This window comes from Orbicella faveolata, unplaced genomic scaffold (assembly GCF_042242905.1).
Source record: "Orbicella faveolata isolate gen_17 unplaced genomic scaffold, um_ofav_v1 contig_47, whole genome shotgun sequence".
Classification (NCBI taxonomy): Eukaryota; Metazoa; Cnidaria; class Anthozoa; order Scleractinia; family Merulinidae; genus Orbicella; species Orbicella faveolata.
In genome coordinates this window covers 5,911,712-5,928,685 of record NW_028301577.1, presented here as the reverse complement: position 1 = coordinate 5,928,685, position 16,974 = coordinate 5,911,712, and the positions used below count along the sequence as shown (strand labels likewise).

Below are 16,974 nucleotides of genomic sequence, written 5' to 3'. Positions count from 1 at the left end.
AATCCAATATAGGTGGGTGCGCTTTTCGCTCGACTGATTTTAACAGGACTTCTTATGAATACCCTGCATGCGAGACAGCGAGACCCATCAGGGTAACTTATGGATATAAACCGTCTTGAGAACATTTTTTGCTGACAATGTCCGTCCAAATCATATACAATCTGGACCCTTTGGAATGCTTTTGTATTAACAAAGTATCACTTTTGAGGTTTATGTTCGATGTGAACCCAGTGAATTGTACACGTCCCGTTCTTGAATCGTATCGCACCCCTGACGTCTCGTCACTAGCTATAGACACTTTCTCTGTTTCGTGCTGAAGTTTCAGGGATCAGAATCTGGACAGAGTACGTTTTCTTTTTATTGAGCTGCTGTTTTAGAAAGGAGCAAGTTCCGGGGTGGAGCGGCGGAAATTGAACCCAGTCCTCTATTTATGTCGTGACCAAATCGACAGTTCGTTTCAACAAATGAAGTCACTCTTGTAAAGGGCTTCCGTGCGTGTAGCAATGATCCATCAAATTTTAAAGATTTGTTGCATTTGATAATTTTTCAGGCAATTTCGAACGGCCTAAAACCTTCACGAGTCTCGATCATAGACAAATTTCCAAGTCAAGTTGATTTTTCTTTTCCAATTGTATTGCACAGTGCAGGTTGCAAAATGTACACAAAATTCTTTGTTAGCGAATGTGACGTCACAAATTACATAAACATATCAAAGCAAATGGCTTACAATTCACAAAGCCAACACTTGCATCATATTTCCGTAAAGAAGTCGTTTAACTTTTTATACCTTTAAAATGAAGCGCCTTTTTTCAAGACCAAGCTAGAAGGTCTGTTGTGATTAGGCCATATAAAGAGCCTGATAATCCGCGGAACACGCAAGCATCAGTAATTGATTACGAGTGTTTTATTGGCTCACTTGTACTGTGACAAGTAAATTTTTTTACGAGTAAACACCACGCTTGCTAAAGATTTTGACCTTTAAAAAAAGACACAACGAGGGAAACGAAACTCGAAAAGGTTATTAAAATCAAAAGGTTTTTTTCGCCACGTATTTGAGACCGGAAATCTTTAATTAAATTAGTGTTTGGATGATGACATGTTGGGTGGCATGTTCGTGCGTGACGAAATGAACACCCCCATAACAAAGATCACGACGAAAGAGAGTTCTAGCTGTTTCTATAAAGATTGTTAACCGTCTCAAGAACTGGAGAAGGAAATCTTTTGGCATTAACGTGGAAAACGGTAGCAAAGCATTTCTTCATTTAGCGGACACTGTCAAAGGAAATTTTCTACCGTCCAATATGCACGATTTACCGTCTGATTTCAAAACTCTGTCGCTCAGTCTGAGGGAACGCAACAAACGAATGTACAATAATTCGCTTATGAGCGATATAAATTTCATCGTAAGAGAGAGCGAAACGGAGAGAAAGATGTCAATCCCAGCTCACAAGTACGTGCTGGCCATTGGAAGCCCTGTGTTCTACAAAATGTTCTACGGAGATTTGTCAGAGAAAAGTGACTCTGTTGAGCTTGTGGATGCAGACTCCAACAGTCTGTTGGAACTTTTTCGCTTCTTGTATTCGGACGAAACCCATTTAACGGCTGAGTGCGTTCTCCGTGTAATGTATTTGGCTGAAAAGTACATGATACCTGGCTTGCTGGACGAATGTGCCGAGTTCTTGAGCAACGAAATCGACGCCAACAACGCTTTGGACATTTTGAAACAATGTGAGTTGTTCGGTGACACCGACCAACTGCAAGAGAGATGTTGGAACATCGTTGATCTCCAGACCCGGCAATGCCTTCGTTCCAAAAGCTTTCTTTCCACGTCTGGAACGATCTTGGAAGCTCTAGTGAAGCGAGAGACTTTAGACATTGACGAGCGCGAATTATATCGTGCAGTCATTTCCTGGGCTGGAGCACAATGTAAAGCGCACTCGCTGGAACCGATCGCTAAGAATATCAGAAAGTTTCTTGGGGGTGTAATGGCTCACATTCGTTTCTCGCTTATAAAAGACAGTGATTTGCTCAATCACAGTTTGGCATCTGGGATTCTTACATTCGAAGATTCCCAATTTACACAAGGGCTCTCCGCTTCTGATTTCGTTCTCGCGCAGTTAAATCACGACCATTCTCCCCTTCGACTAATTAAGGCTCGTCATCCGGCGCGGCAAGGGATCAAGCCTCTTCGCTGTCGCCGCTTGTCCGTAAATGAACCACCTCGCCTATTTGTTCCGTACGAAAGCACCAACAGCGTTTGCTTCATAGCTGATCAACCGGTGTGTATTAGCGGAGTGCGGATCATTTTGAGCGGCCAGAAGCTCAACGACAACTATGCAGTCATTACGAAACTGTTGGACAGCAATCGCAGCTGTGTGAGTTGCGTGCAAGGTAGCTATACAGTGGAGTTTGGAGGAACCGAAGGTTTACCTGGCTTTGATGTGTATTTCACTGAGCCTATTCTCGTCAGAAAGGGTGCAAAATATTTTATCACCATGTTCTCACCCGCCGAGTTGGATTTGCCGCAGTGCATTGGAAAGAAAGATCAAGTGAATTGGGCAGGAGTGAACTTTTATTTTCCTGATTCTACACACAGACAGTTCCCCGAGTTGATCTTCCATCCTTTAGCGCCCCTTTGGTAGAGAGAAAAAGCACTATAAAATATAAACACCCTCTCAAGTTTCTTTATGCAAATGAATGAACGAATACGATTAATGAACGGTGGACTGTATTATGATCGAGTATTTTTATGGGGACAATAAACAATTCATAAATTCTTGCATGTCTTGAAATCTTTAAGGTATTACGCTGGTCGATGGGTCACGAAAGCAACCCGTGATAGTTACGTGACATTTAATACCATGGTAACGAAGAAAAAGTGTATTTCGTTGTCTTGTTACTGTTCTTGTTTTTGCCTACATCATGGAAGATGTCAGTTCAAAAGTCCGATGACTGGTTAATTCTCCTTCTTGCATGTCCTTGGAACTATGCTGATTTTATTTATTGACTTCGAGTAGTCCCTTTATATCTTAGTCGGAGGGTACATTATTTAGAGTCATACTTCACTGATTAAGATTAAAGAGGGGCTATCCCTGGTTTTTGACAGACTTGCGCCGTAAGAATAAACACGCTCTTGAATTGGAGCCTCTGTCTGCTCTCTGGCGGCGTCCGTAATGGATGCCCACTTTGCTATCTATCAAGAGAGTTTGCTTGTCCTAATTGAGTTCATGTTGCTTTAATTCATATTCTTTGTACATATATTTTGCCCTGAAATTATTCGATGTAACGTTTGATTTATTCAATAAAAGTACAGAATTCATCCGTTGTGATGGATGTGGTTTCTTGGTTTGTCCGTGAGAAGCGGGGACGGGGAAGGGGAAAGCGATTCCTTGGAGAAAGGATCTTGAAAGTTTAATTTCTGACAGTTGACGATGAAGTGTGCCACGTTAATCCAAATTACCTCTAGGTATCAAACTGCAAACCTTGTGAAATGTAGACGGACCCGAAATTGGTCATGGAAGGACGAAAGCAAATGGTTGCCCTTTGTTAGAAAAGGGACTGGAGAGTAGTTTTCTTACACCACGTATTTATCGGTAGTTGTTCGATGCAGGCCATATTTCTCGCGGGCTCGAATTCACCACAACGTGACATGCCGAAAACTTAGCTTCGAACGAAAAGAAGTGATATTTTATCAACATAAAAGCCACTCCGACCTCTTGGACTCGTAAATATGTTTTCAGTATCATTAAGAGGACTTAGATGTCAGAAAGGTGAGGTGTATTTTGTGTTTTTATTCGTTAATCGTGCAAGTTACAGTTTAAAAGACAGACCGCTAGATTCAGTATTATCGATTTCGTTTGTAAAAGTTCCCAAATCGGATTGCTTCGTTCATTGCCGTTTCTTGAATTTTTCAGCTCTCAAGGAAGCGATAAGAGGAGCCAGATCCATCTGCCTTAACTCCGGTTATAATGTAAGTTGAATTTAAGTAAAATGGTGGAGATTTCCAAGTAAATAAGACGTGTTTACGTAATACACGAACATGTATGTTGGCTTTGTGACTTTCTTTGCAATATGAAGCAAAATGTTTGCACCAATTTTTCACATATAAAACCAATCTTACTAACACGATCGTTCAGGAAAAACTCTCAAGCACTTCAGACCAGTTTTAATATTTTCATGCAAATAATAACGACCACAACGGACAGCACCTCTCCCACGCCCTGACTGCACTGGGAACGAGCCGGTATGCCTTCTGAACGTTCTAAGTGTCTGGGAGTTGCACTGTCCTTAATGGCTTGTTTCATGTTTAGACTGTTGAATAGACCAGTCCTGCATACCACACCATGCAGCGTGTCAGGACGTAACATGTCAATTAAAGTCGATCATCGAAAACGTAGTCGATAAGTTGATAGTACTCGATATTTGTCAATAATTGTTAATCAACAAGTTAAATTTGTCGATAAAAGTTGATAATCACAAGATTTTCAACTGATTATCGATTTTATCGACAAAAATGCAGACAAATGTTTCAATCAGCTACGAAAATCAAGTAACCAAACCAATAATAGCTCCATTGACTTTTTTTATGCTGAGTGTAAACAGCTCTAAAGTAAATCTGTATGGCAATAAACTTAAATAGAAACCTGAATAACCAAGTGGTCTGTTATTCATTACAGAATAGAATGTTTAAATTACCTTGAGAAATGATCGATTAACAGTTTCAGCTGAACTAAATCGCAACCTATAACATAACTCGAACCAACCTAGTTCCCAGGGTCTCTCTAAGCGGGGGAGATGAGAGATCCTGTGAACTCAAAGTCGTGTTTTTTTCGGGGGGACAGAACGGGCCAAAGTTTAGACTAGATGTGGGAAAAAATCGAGGTTAGGAAAGTAATTAAGAGGTAAAGTAAAGTAAATTGACATTTTATTTCATCAGTGTTTTTACTCAGTTCAACATTTGACAAATACAAGCTGCTATGACTCTCCTCCCTCTCCGCTAGGTTGGCTAAATTCGCCAGGTTTGTATGCCCCTTGCTTCTCCTTGCACCTGTGACTGTTGTACCAGTCCGCAACCTACGTATGCCTACGCCATTCATCATTTTTTGTATTTCCGATACTTGTCGATTGAAATTGATCAAAATCAATCAAAATCAATCATAATCGAACAAAGTCAATAATCACAATAAATTGTGTGATCGACTTTTATCGATTTCCGATATTTGTCGATTGATTAGTATCGACAATGATCGACAATGATCGATTTTTATTGACTATTGAAATAATCGACATGTTACGTCCTGAGCGTGTTCAAACAATAACACCAGAATAAGGTTGGAGTGGACATGTCAATCCATTCCTTACATGTAATTTTTCTTCACCCTGACCTTTTTGCCATTGTTTGTTCCAATGCAGGAAAGGTCTACGAGCTCCCTTTATTTAAGGTGGCAAACATAAAACAAAGAAATAATCTAAGTCCCAAATGTTATTCAAATCCCGTTTGGGACTCAGAATTTTTCTTTGTCCTATGCTGACAAAATGGTGAACATTCCTATTTTTGATATTTATTTACCAAGCTTGGCGTTTATCATCTTTCAGTGAATAGAGACATTTTGAATTTTTTGTGTTCTCTTTTTCAGAATTTGCTGTTTTTACAAACTGGAAGGAAAAGTGCTGGTAAGAATTTCATATTACTAAGTCATTTGGAATTGATAGTGCATAATATAAGTGCACTTAACATAAAAGGAGTTTTTTAAAGGGTTGCACATGCACAATGTTGTGACGCCAAATTGAAAAAGTCTGGCAGAGCTCACATCGTGTCATGGGAAAATTAATAAAAACTAGATTAATTACCATTTGCTCTCTCATCAGCAATTCACTCACTTTAGTATCTTCATCTTGGTATTCTGAGAGTGTTTTGGGGATGGGCAAAGTCAGTCATAATTTTAGCACAATTTAGACCAGAAAGGTGGCAAAATTTCCATTAGATAATAGTCCCTTTAAGAGAGGTGCTGACTTACAGTGTATCAGAAGTTAAAAAATGTAGTGTGACTGAGTATGTATGTGTTTACTTACACAAGGTGTCTGTCTACTGGAGAGTCTGTTAGTAGAGGTTACACTGTACAACAAATTCTGATCTTATTTATATTGACCAAAAACTTGCATGTGATGAAATTGTGAGGAAACACCACACACTGATAAAAAGTATCATCAAATGATGTCCTGGGCATCAAAATTTATTGTCCAAGTAATTTCACTTTTATGTCTGATAGACAACAGCCCCCACCTGAGAGTTAGAAATTACAAAGTTTTGGAGTAAAAACAAATAGTTACCTTTCCACAGAAATGCCATTTAAGTGTTCTCGACTTTCGCATGATTCAAATACACGGTAACAGGTAGTCTTTCAAAGGTGTATCTTATTAATTGGGAACTACATCATAAATAACTGCTGTTACCCCTATTAAAAAAACAAAAAAACATTTTTATTATTATTTTTTGCTTTCCTCAGTGTTGCAAGTAAGAAACTATGCCACCCCTGCTAAGAAGGCCACCTTTTCCAGGAGCAAACCTCATGTCAACATTGGCACTGTGGGTCACGTAGATCATGGCAAGACATCTCTCACAGCAGCAATCACCAAAGGTAAAAAAAAATTATTTCCCTTCCCAAGCGTGGAAAATGTCTGCAGTTGACAAGCAACAGTGAACTTGTGAAGCACTATATGTACAAATCTTGATGAAAAACCAGTTGTTCATATGTCTCTTTCATACCAATTTTTCTGCATGTTTTTTCCACTTTTGCCTGTTGTTCTTTTATTTTAAATTCTACATATTTTATTCGTTGTTATGTAAGTTATTCTAAGTAACACCTATTGTACAAAACTTGTATATCTAACACATTTTAATTCACTCCAGTAGTAACTGACAATAACAGACATTACTGTCAAAACATGTATTTAAAACTGAAAAGCATTGTCCTTTTTTAAAAATATATTCCTTTGAGTCTATCTAAACAGAAGCCCACAGATCTTTATTCAGGTATCTTGACTGGCTCCTCTCACTAAATGTTTTAATTTCCTAGTTTTGGCGGAAGAAGGAGCTGCAAACTACAAGTCGTACACTGATATCGACAATGCTCCAGAGGAGAAGGCCCGTGGAATAACAATCAACACAGCACATGTTGAATATCAAACAGCCAATAGACACTATGGTCATGTTGATTGCCCAGGTCATGCTGATTACATCAAGGTAAATCAATTTTCTATCTACAGTCTAACACCTCCTTACAGACACATTTATAATGTGAGCACTCCTACAGTTATATAACGGACAGTCCACTGGGATCCTGAAAATCTAAGTTTGTATAATCTATAGATCTACGGTACAGACGCCTCCACAGTACAGACTCTCAGCTCTGGGCCTTTGGTGTCCATATTGAAGGGGCTAGGTCATGCAATTTTAGGCAATTTTAGAGCTCAAGGACTTGTCACAGATTTAACTGACAAGGCACAATAACACCTCAAAACTGTAGAAAAACTCAACAGAAACACAGAACGCCCTTCATTTTAGTTTCAATTGAAAAAATATATCAAACACTCAAGACAGTGTTTGATCACAATTTCAAACACCTCAAAGTTCGTCAAAAATACTCTGCTACCCCTCTTATTTTCAACTCTCTTCTTGGTGTTTAGAATTGTGGTCAAACACAGTCTTTCGTGTTTAATATATTACATGAAATTGTCTAGGTAGTCTCAGAATGGTATGTTTAGTGTGTTACCACTCCCAGAATTCAGAAGTTAGTAACTTTTTTTTATTTTAGAACATGATCACAGGAGCTGCTCAGATGGATGGTGCCATTCTTGTAGTTGCGGCAACTGATGGACAGATGCCACAAACCAGAGAACATCTCTTGTTGGCCAATCAGGTTTGTGTGTGTGTGTGCGCGAGCTCAGTATTTCTAGTATGTAATACTAGTCTGTAATACAAGTCTGTAGTGCTTGAGTAAAAAAAGCTACCCATGTGAGGCAAGTAATACGCACCCTGAGCTGTGTATTAATGTAAAAGTAAGGTTACTGTTTACCCTAGAGGTGTCTCAGGTCCAAGGGGTATAGTGTCATAACCAGCTCTCTAAGCTTTAATTTGATATGGGCCATGATGGGGTTTAGGTATCTTCAGTTTGAATCAGATGCGCGACACTGCTCAAACGCGAGACACCTCTAAAGTTGCTCTAAAGGTATATGGTAACCTTAATGAAAGGAGAAGAGCATTTTAAAGTACAATGTTGTTCCAAGAGACTGCAAACCTTTTGGTCAGCGTCAAGAAATTGAGACGTCTGGAAAAAATCAAAAGGTCAACCAGCTTAAGTTAAAGCGGATTCTCTTTCTGTGGATGTTCAGTAACCATTATTGAATTTGAGCTCATCATTGCACAAAATCAAACTGGAGCCAGCATTTTCTAGTTCTAGTTTTGGATTTTGTCCAGAGCATTGGGCATTCAGTCAGTGCTGGCCACAAAAGCATGGACTTTAAGGATGAGACTGTGTAAAGTAGGGCATACAGTGTAATTTATCATACCCAACCCAATTGTATTAAAGATTCAAAACTAGCTCCCCTGTAACCTTAGTGGACTTGAACAAAGAATTGTGGAGTTAAGACTCGCTCAGCTGTTAGATTTTATAGCAAAGTGCTGTTACATATGCATTTTAACTCTCCTCTGTTAGCTGTTTTTGAAGCTAACTGCTGTGTATACATCAGGTTGGTGTCAAGCATCTTGTTGTGTTCCTCAACAAAGCGGATATCGTAGATGACCAAGAAGTCCTAGAACTGGTAAGCTACAGTCAATTAACGCTCAAGTCGCTAGTGGATGGAAGGTATCTATGAAGCCCGGGGACTGCAACCACAGTCACATCCCCAAGGCGCTAGAACACCCGACTGGCCTGCCCAACCCACAACTAAGCCACGAGCCCCCCGCGCCAGGCCCCCTACAGGCACCCGTCACACTCAAGCCAGATGGCTTGAAAAAAGAAGGAAAAAAACTGCTGAAAAGAGGGGGTGGGATAGGGAGGAAACGCCGAGAACCGCTAAACTACTATAATTCAACCCACAACGCCACGCTAACAGAGCAACGAACACACTGCAAGCACATGGGACGACGACGCACGTACTGACCAAGAATACCGCTGGGCAATGTCAGCCCCAGGGCTCCCACAGCCATGTGACTGCTATAAACGCTACAGAACGCACCAAACGCTTAACAAACGCCTACAAAAAACGCTACTGACCAGACTGGCTCCTGGTCATAAACCATGTAAAATTTCATTGAACTACATGTATATCAAACGATACAGAACGCACCAAACGCTAACAGATGGCCAAGACACTAACAACCGCCTACAAAAACGCTACTGACCAGACTAGCTCCTAGTCGTTAACTATGTTAAATTCCATTTAACTATATTTATTATGGTTGTTTTTGCATGTAAGGCCTTGAAATATTGTGCGACACAATGCAGTGTCCTGCAAAACAGCTGAATTGTCTTGCATGTCAACTCCAAATATGACTGCATATTATAGTTGAGATCCAGTTGACTTGCAGTTCTTTAACACGCACAGTATACAGTGTTGTCCACTTGTAGAAAATTTTGGTAGCATGGATAGAGGTCAGACTATGGCATCTTTGCAATTCAAAGAATTCTGTTCCACTCAAATTGAATAATACGTACAAAAGATGTAAGGTCAAAGAAAAACGAAAAAAGAATTGTGTAATTATTATTAATCTTACTATGCTTTTTTTTAAATCAAACAATTGTAATACAAGTGCATTGTAGTTCTTAATGTGAGCCAAAAAGCACTGTTACACGAATCCAATGGTTGGTTAAGATTTCATAAGCCCTTGGACCTGCATGAAAATGGTGCTAGGACCTCAAATGCTTTGAAGCAGGGGTCCCCAATTTTCAGCAGCTGTGATTGGTGCATTTAGATCCTCGCTGTTTTGGCGCTGTTCGAATCTCGCTGTATTTTGTCAGGTGCAATGACGTGGCGTTAGATGGCGTCCATCAGTAAGAGGAATGAGTACTTGCATAACATCACGGATTGACTGTAACTTTCAAGCTTTTTTCACCCAAATAGGTAGAACTGGAGATGCGAGAACTTCTCTACGAGTATGGCTACGATGGAGAAAACACACCCATCATAACAGGATCTGCACTGTGCGCCTTGGAAGACAGGAACCCAGAGTTGGGCAGAGACTCCATTATCAAACTCCTGGAAGCTGTGGATGAGCACATTCCAACTCCTGCAAGGGACCTCGACAAACCGTTTCTTCTTCCCATTGAGGATAATTTCTCCATTCCAGGACGTGGCACTGTTGTAACGGGGAGAGTCGAAAGGGGCACGATCAAGACGGGTGATGAAGTGGAGGTTGTGGGTCACGGCTCGAAGGCAAAGACGATTGTGACAGGTAATACGAGGTTGCTAGTCTTTAAGGCAGTGACTTTGACTTCTAGAACCCAGTTTACGCTGGGGTACCTGTACATCACACTGAATAGTTGTTGAACAAGCTGAAAGCGAGCGAGAGCGAGAAGCCATGCGTGAGACGCTGATATTCGCGAGTCAAGATCACGTGCTTCGCGAGTCCGTAATCTCTTTATACCTTGCTTCGCATTACAAAGCTTTTCAGAGGCCGCACAGGATTTCACGAAAAAATGGACTGTTTAGTTGCAGTGTGTGAGTGCATAGAGTTGTCCAGACCTTTGCACATGTAGACTTAAGTTGTATACTTACGTAAGCTCGTCCTTTCGGGTCCCCACCAGTCATCCTGCGAGGATGTCATAACTTACCATGTCTTAAACGGAACTGCAAGCGTGCACGACCAAAACGCAATGCGCCACTTAATAGTTTGAATGTGATTGCAATAAAAAGTAATTCAATCTCTCGTTTGTGTCAGGTATTGAGATGTTTCACAAGCTCCTTGATAGAGGCGAAGCTGGCGATAACTTGGGAGCCTTGGTCAGAGGACTGAAGCGTGAGGAGGTCAAACGTGGAATGGTGTTGTGTGCTCCTGGGACTGTCAAATCACACACCAAGTTTGAGGCTCAGGTAAACGAGAGTTTGTTCTCGCGAATGCGAACGCAAGGAGGCGTTATGAGGGAGGGGGCCTTGGGGCAATTAAAGGAAACACGGTGCCGCAGTCTTGTATCGTCCTAATCCTTTCTCGTCTTAAGAATCTTGCCGCGTTCTCCCACTCCTGATTTCGAGAGAAAACAGACAGCACTCAGTCTAGTGGCTTAGTCTTTGGAACTTGAGCAGTCATTACTATTATTTTAGTAGTTAGTGATCACGATACTTTCTCGTCTCACATGTACGCCGTTTCCAATCGATTGTCTTTTGAGACAATGCGTACTTGTAGTTTTTCGGCAGAAAGTGAGGGGAAGGTTCAAAGGAGGCGATTGATTTTCCGTTCCGCTGAAAGAGGGGCGGAACATGTCGTCGTAGATCTGAAACGAGAGATGTATGCAGATTATGTTTACGTAAAGGGAGTTTACAATCTACATTTTTTTTTCCTTCGTTTTTCTCTGGTGACAACAAACATAAAGAGACTCTTTGTATTTCCAGAAACTGACTAACTGATATGCCTCCGTCCTTGTAAACACGCAAACAAATAATTTGGCCAGTATCCAGCAAACTTGACTGAAAAAGCTTGATCAATAACCCAGAAATATTTTGTTTTAGCTTGCTGTCTCACCTAACCTGTTTTAAACATAGACAGCTTTCCGCTGTTTTTTTCGTAGGTGTGAAGCAACAGACAGAATTCTGTCTGCTTTGTCTCACCTGTTAAGGCTGGTTACCACTAGCGCATAAACATAATCATAAGCCGACATACACAGACGTAGTAAGATGCTGATAATTAACGCCTTTTGTTAGAAATGCTCAAAGCATATTGTTTATGTTTATTACAATTCTTGTCGCTAAAATAATTACATGTAAACACAAAATAATTATGGTAAAAAAAATTCCTAAAATAAGGCCAAGGGATAAGTTGTTAAAGAGTTCAGGACCCCGTATAAAGACAGGTCAACGAATTGTTTAGAGGTACATATTATATTATCTAACAAGAGAAAATGATCATGGTCTCTTGTATCTAAGTAATACCAAAAGTATGAAAAGTAAAACTATATAAAACTGGAGTTATAGTGCTTATAACTCCATGAAAAACCTCTTAGCTCTAGCCTTAGACATATTTACATTCGTAGCACTACGAGTTTCTGTTGGAAAATACTGTTACTACATGTATATTGTAGTTCCGTAAAACAATTTCTTTTCCGCCGTTCCGCGCAGGTCTACATCTTGAAGATGGAAGAAGGAGGAAGACATAAGCCGTTTGTGTCCAACTACCAGCCTCAGATGTATATCAGAACGGGAGATGTGGCTGCGACTATTACCCTCCCTGAGGGGAAAGAATTTATCATGCCTGGTGAAGACGCCACCTTTACCATCAGCCTCATGTTTGACATTGCACTCGAACAAGGCCTCAGGTTTACCCTCAGGGAAGGCAGTCGGACTGTGGGGACAGGGGTGGTGACAAAGATTATCGAGTAAACTACTTTGTTTGCTCTACCGACCCCTTCCTAGTAATTTAGTTTGGTGTCTATGTTCCTGTGTGGTTTCCTTGATTTAATTTTCGTCGTGACAAAACCCTTGTTGTCCGTTTAGCCAGCGCTGTTTTGTCTAATCTCTCTCTTTTTCATTGTGACATTTTGTCAAATAAGGGGAGTAAGGCGGCCCTGCCAACGATCAGTTGTGCTCAAAGACAAAAACTTTACAATCTAAAAGAGCAAAGGCGCTCTTCTTGTACAGTTATAGTTGATCCTGACATGCAAACGAGGCATGTGGATCTTGTCTCGTTTCCATGTTGATCACAACTGTAACAAGTGCTATAGAGTCATGCATCTCCTGTAGTTCAATTACAAAGCGTGTATGTTCTTTCAGTAGCTTTCATACAAACATTTTTTTTGTTCAGTGAAGTTTTCAAGTCGGCCTTATGATTTCAGCTGACGACATGATGTATTTGTTCAAAAACTCCAATCAGAGTTTAAGGGGGCAACTCGCTGGCAGAAAGAAAGTCCATATTCCTAAACTGAACTGCGCCAGTGCTTTTTTCAGTCAGGCTTTCCATGGTTTACAACGTTACGTTTAGCCAACAACTTGTGATGCCGATGAATTGCTTTAGGCATTAAAGTACAAAGCGTGGATGATACTCCTACAACTGTGAATTGTGTTTCAAGAATACGTTTGGGCGGGAACTACAAATAATTATTGCAGTTCTGTAAATTAATCATGTGTCAAAAATTTCAAAAGCCCAAATTCGAAACAAATATCTTATGTTCATGATTAACAGAAAATTTTAAGTAAAATTCAATGGGTCTTAACAGGATTATATTTCTGGTCAAAATCAATAACATCCGTTACTAAAGGCGCGGTTTCTTATAAGTTTTTTTTTCAGTAATCTGCATTTATTACTCTGGGCGAAATATTCTGTGATAGAACCTTTTGAAGGGGTACTATATAGGTGAAGGTTTATAAAATGGGCCTGCAGACAAATATTACACAGCAAAAACACAGTCGGTCCAAGAGTTAGCCTTCAACGCAGGCAAGATTGCGTGACGAACCCAAAGAGCGTCTACGAAGGCTACCCCAGAGTGTATAGTTCTTGGATTTAAACTGAAAAAGTGAAAAATGCGAACGCGCAGAAATAGACACAGCACTGAAAAGGACTCAACAGAACCTTGGTTTACGCGCAGAGCGGAAATTCCGCGGTCACTGCCTGCTGTAAGAGAAACGAGAAATGTAGTCTGAAAATTTGTTCACAATGAAAGTATCTTGGTAACTACGGGCTACCCTTACTTTCAGTAAATTAATAACCAGTAATTAGTCTAAATTTTCATCTTCTCCCGGGAAGATCCAGAGTTGCTGCGGCCATATTGGCTTTTTGTAGGGACAAGTTGTACGGTTATGATTTCAACCCTCCACCCGCCCCTCCCTCAAGAAAGGTAACCGACCCTTCCCTCCTTAAGTAGTGAACAGAAGGGTTATTGCCCCAATCTATATTTTACTCAAATCGTTTATTAACTGCGTCTGTACCAACATAACCCACAATGTTCATTATCGTACCACAACCACCACAACGCCAACAAAAACTCGAACATATAGCGCCCTGAAAGGGCTGTGTTATACTCGCTGTGAAACTTTATTTTAGGGAGGAAATTACTTCTATGAATCTAAATGTCAAAACCATAGCTTCATTATACGCATCTCCCAGGCGTAATAACTAAAGGTGACAAACAATCGAGATTAACTTTAAAAAAAGCTCAGCCTTACAGTTTTTCAAATTTCGCCATCCGTTTTATCTTCTTCAGTTTCTGTCCATCCGTACCTTCTTTTGCATTTGTTGTGTTATTGAAATGTTCCTTCACTGTTTTGAGTGGTTATTTTTATACTTCCCGGAATTTGGTGGCCATTTTCTTCCGTCTAACTGTGGCTAAAATTCGTGACGCATTTCCTTAAATGGCCACAAAAACCACAGTGATCGTATCTTGCATAACGCCCACAACCTGAACAAGATCCCGTATAACGGGTACAAAGCCGTCGATCGGCACACCAACTGCAAGTCATAAAACGATCACAAGGGTAAGGGGGGTCACCACTAACAAAATGTAACACCTGCAACAGCCTCTTCATCCAATCTTCCTCAACAACCACAGTTTTAAGGGTCTTCACGGAACAAAAATAATCTGGTTTCGTCGCGGAATAAAATCAAGGTCTTTTACGTTAGATGCGCAAAATTATTTGAATCGTTTTAATACGTGGAAAATGACAATGGTATGGTATTTCTGACATGGTAGCATCGCGGAACAGTGAGAAATAACTATTTTCGGTCAACGATATTTACATACAGCGGTGCATGTAACTGCCAACACCAGGCGGGAGCGACAGGAGAAATGAGCAAGCTGAAACACAGGTTGACCAAGCTCGCAAATGGGCGTCCTTGTACACACATTGGTTCTCGGATTATGAACAGTGGAAATATAAGGATTTGTATAGGAAGAAGGGTTACATTCGTAAGGTTAAAAAATACGGAGTATAAATAACGATCAAGTTACTGTGTCTCCTTGGTTCTTCTGAGGTTTCTTAGTTGATTTATGGTAATTTAGGTGATTGTTAACTTCACATTTATATAGTGGACAAATCAGTAAAGCGAAAAAACCTCCTTGTTAGCCTTTTTCACCGTTACTATAACTCATTAGCTTTACGATGTAAACCAACAGGGAAAAAATAGCCCGAAATTGTCTCACATACATGCTACATTATATTGTAATGCAAATGAGAAAAGTTAGCCGTGGAAAAGGCTATTGCCATAAAATCGGCCTAGCGCATCACGACAACCAAGGCAACACACAACTTAAACTAGGTAGGTTTATCTTTCTTCATACGCGTACTCCTTCACATTTTTTAGGTATAAGAACATAACCATTTTTCCCATATTCGACTGTTGTATAACCTGAGGACTACTGTATGTACAGGAGCGCTCATTTGCGAGATTGGGCCGCCCGTAAGACAAGATAATACAATGGACAGGGCGAGCACTTTGCCTCTGAACTTATCTGAAACTGAAATGGTCTTGAAATAAGGTCTCAGTGGGATTAGCTGGCCAAATTATAGGACAAACTGGAATATTCAAATATGGGCGAAATTTTATTCGTTTAAAAAAATTACAGTCAAATTTACGCTTCGTATTATAAACGTCATTGCGAAAAATTAATCATCAACCGTCAAATGAACTAAGATTTAACCGTAAAAACGGCTAATTTTTAACCGTCAAAGGGACGCCCCATTGAGACCCTCTTGAAACCAGTAAATTTGAATTCAATGAAAGGCATAGCAAGAGTTCCAAGCGAAAGTAATGAGCCACATAATTTCAATGAGGATGCTATTTTACCACCAGAGTCTCCTAACAAACGAAGAGGGAGAGAGCTTTAGTGCGAGTGACAGGCAATGACTCTTCACGCGGGGTTTAACCTAACTTCTGTAAAAAAAAAAAATGCGCAGTTTTGTTTTTATCGGAACTTGAGTCTTGCGCATGGGGTATTAAAGTGTTATTTTGAGAATTTCTGTTACTGTCAGTTCAAGCTCGTTTTCTCGAAACGATTTTTTATTTTTACCTTTGAGAAAAGATATTTTGAGAAGGATTTGCCCAATACAATTGAGCTGAAATTTTCAGGATTTGCATTTTGTTGTCAGTTCTGAATACAAGTTTTGTGTTTTTCGCAGAGAAAGTTTCCATCAGTGCATTTTGTCGAAGTTATGTATTGAAACGTATGTTGGATTTTCTGTATCAGATTTAACTGGTCACCATTTCGTGTGTTTTAAACTTCTCAAAAATCTCTGCTATTTATCTTCTTTTAAAATATGTAAAAATTATTCATTTTGATCAGTTCTTGTATGAGTTATCTTTTCTCAAGTAAGCCCTGGCATTTCCCCGCAAGTGGCAGATTTAATCAGCCCGTGTCAGGTTACAATAGTTCTAAGGGCACAAAAAAATTTTTTTTTTCACAAACTTTAGTCTTTAAACTTTCTAAAAATGTATACTTTGCCATGGTTTGGAATTAAATCTTAAGGAGAGGTAGACAGCTTCTCTTGAAACTACACTGAGAATGATCCGTACGACCAGGCTCGGAAGAATACCGACTCTTACAAGTCAGATAACAGTTTTCCTGCGGGCAGGAATGACAGGAATATTAATGCAAAGTGGCAGGAATTTGTAACCTGACTAATCACTTTAACTGCCCTACTTGCACGTTTTAGTACACTCAATACAATACGATGCAATGCAATGCAATACAATACAACACATGTTTATTGTGTCATACACTTAGCTCTTCAGGTGTCACATTACATAATGAAATGACCGTCACCAGCTAATTT

General features: G+C 40.0%; 2 protein-coding genes across 2 annotated transcripts; both read left to right on the top strand.

Annotated features, from left to right (window-relative positions):
- The first annotated feature begins 965 nt into the window (after nt 1-965).
- On the top strand, nt 966-3,324 carry LOC110052172 (BTB/POZ domain-containing protein 6-like). Its single transcript, XM_020758301.2, has one exon. It carries the CDS (start codon nt 1,302-1,304, stop codon nt 2,640-2,642), a length of 1,341 nt encoding a protein of 446 aa, XP_020613960.2. The 5' UTR covers nt 966-1,301; the 3' UTR covers nt 2,643-3,324.
- Nucleotides 3,325-3,613: 289 nt separating this feature from the next.
- Nucleotides 3,614-13,258, top strand: LOC110052171 (uncharacterized). The gene is made up of 10 exons (XM_020758300.2): nt 3,614-3,770; nt 3,915-3,970; nt 5,637-5,673; nt 6,507-6,638; nt 7,077-7,243; nt 7,815-7,919; nt 8,749-8,820; nt 10,123-10,453; nt 10,940-11,091; nt 12,331-13,258. Exons 1-10 carry the CDS (start codon nt 3,731-3,733, stop codon nt 12,589-12,591), a joined length of 1,353 nt encoding a protein of 450 aa, XP_020613959.1. The 5' UTR covers nt 3,614-3,730; the 3' UTR covers nt 12,592-13,258.
- The last annotated feature ends 3,716 nt before the right edge of the window (nt 13,259-16,974 follow it).

What these genes read in the sequence shown, in the direction of transcription:
- LOC110052171 (XM_020758300.2), top strand. Translation starts at nt 3,731, where the DNA reads ATGTTTTCAGTATCATTAAGAGGACTTAGATGTCAGAAAG. An exon ending in CACAGCAGCAATCACCAAAG is followed by an intron (nt 6,639 to 7,076) that starts GTAAAAAAAAAT and finishes TTAATTTCCTAG; the next exon opens with TTTTGGCGGAAGAAGGAGCT. An exon ending in ACCAAGAAGTCCTAGAACTG is followed by an intron (nt 8,821 to 10,122) that starts GTAAGCTACAGT and finishes TCACCCAAATAG; the next exon opens with GTAGAACTGGAGATGCGAGA.
- LOC110052172 (XM_020758301.2), top strand. Translation starts at nt 1,302, where the DNA reads ATGCACGATTTACCGTCTGATTTCAAAACTCTGTCGCTCAGTCTGAGG.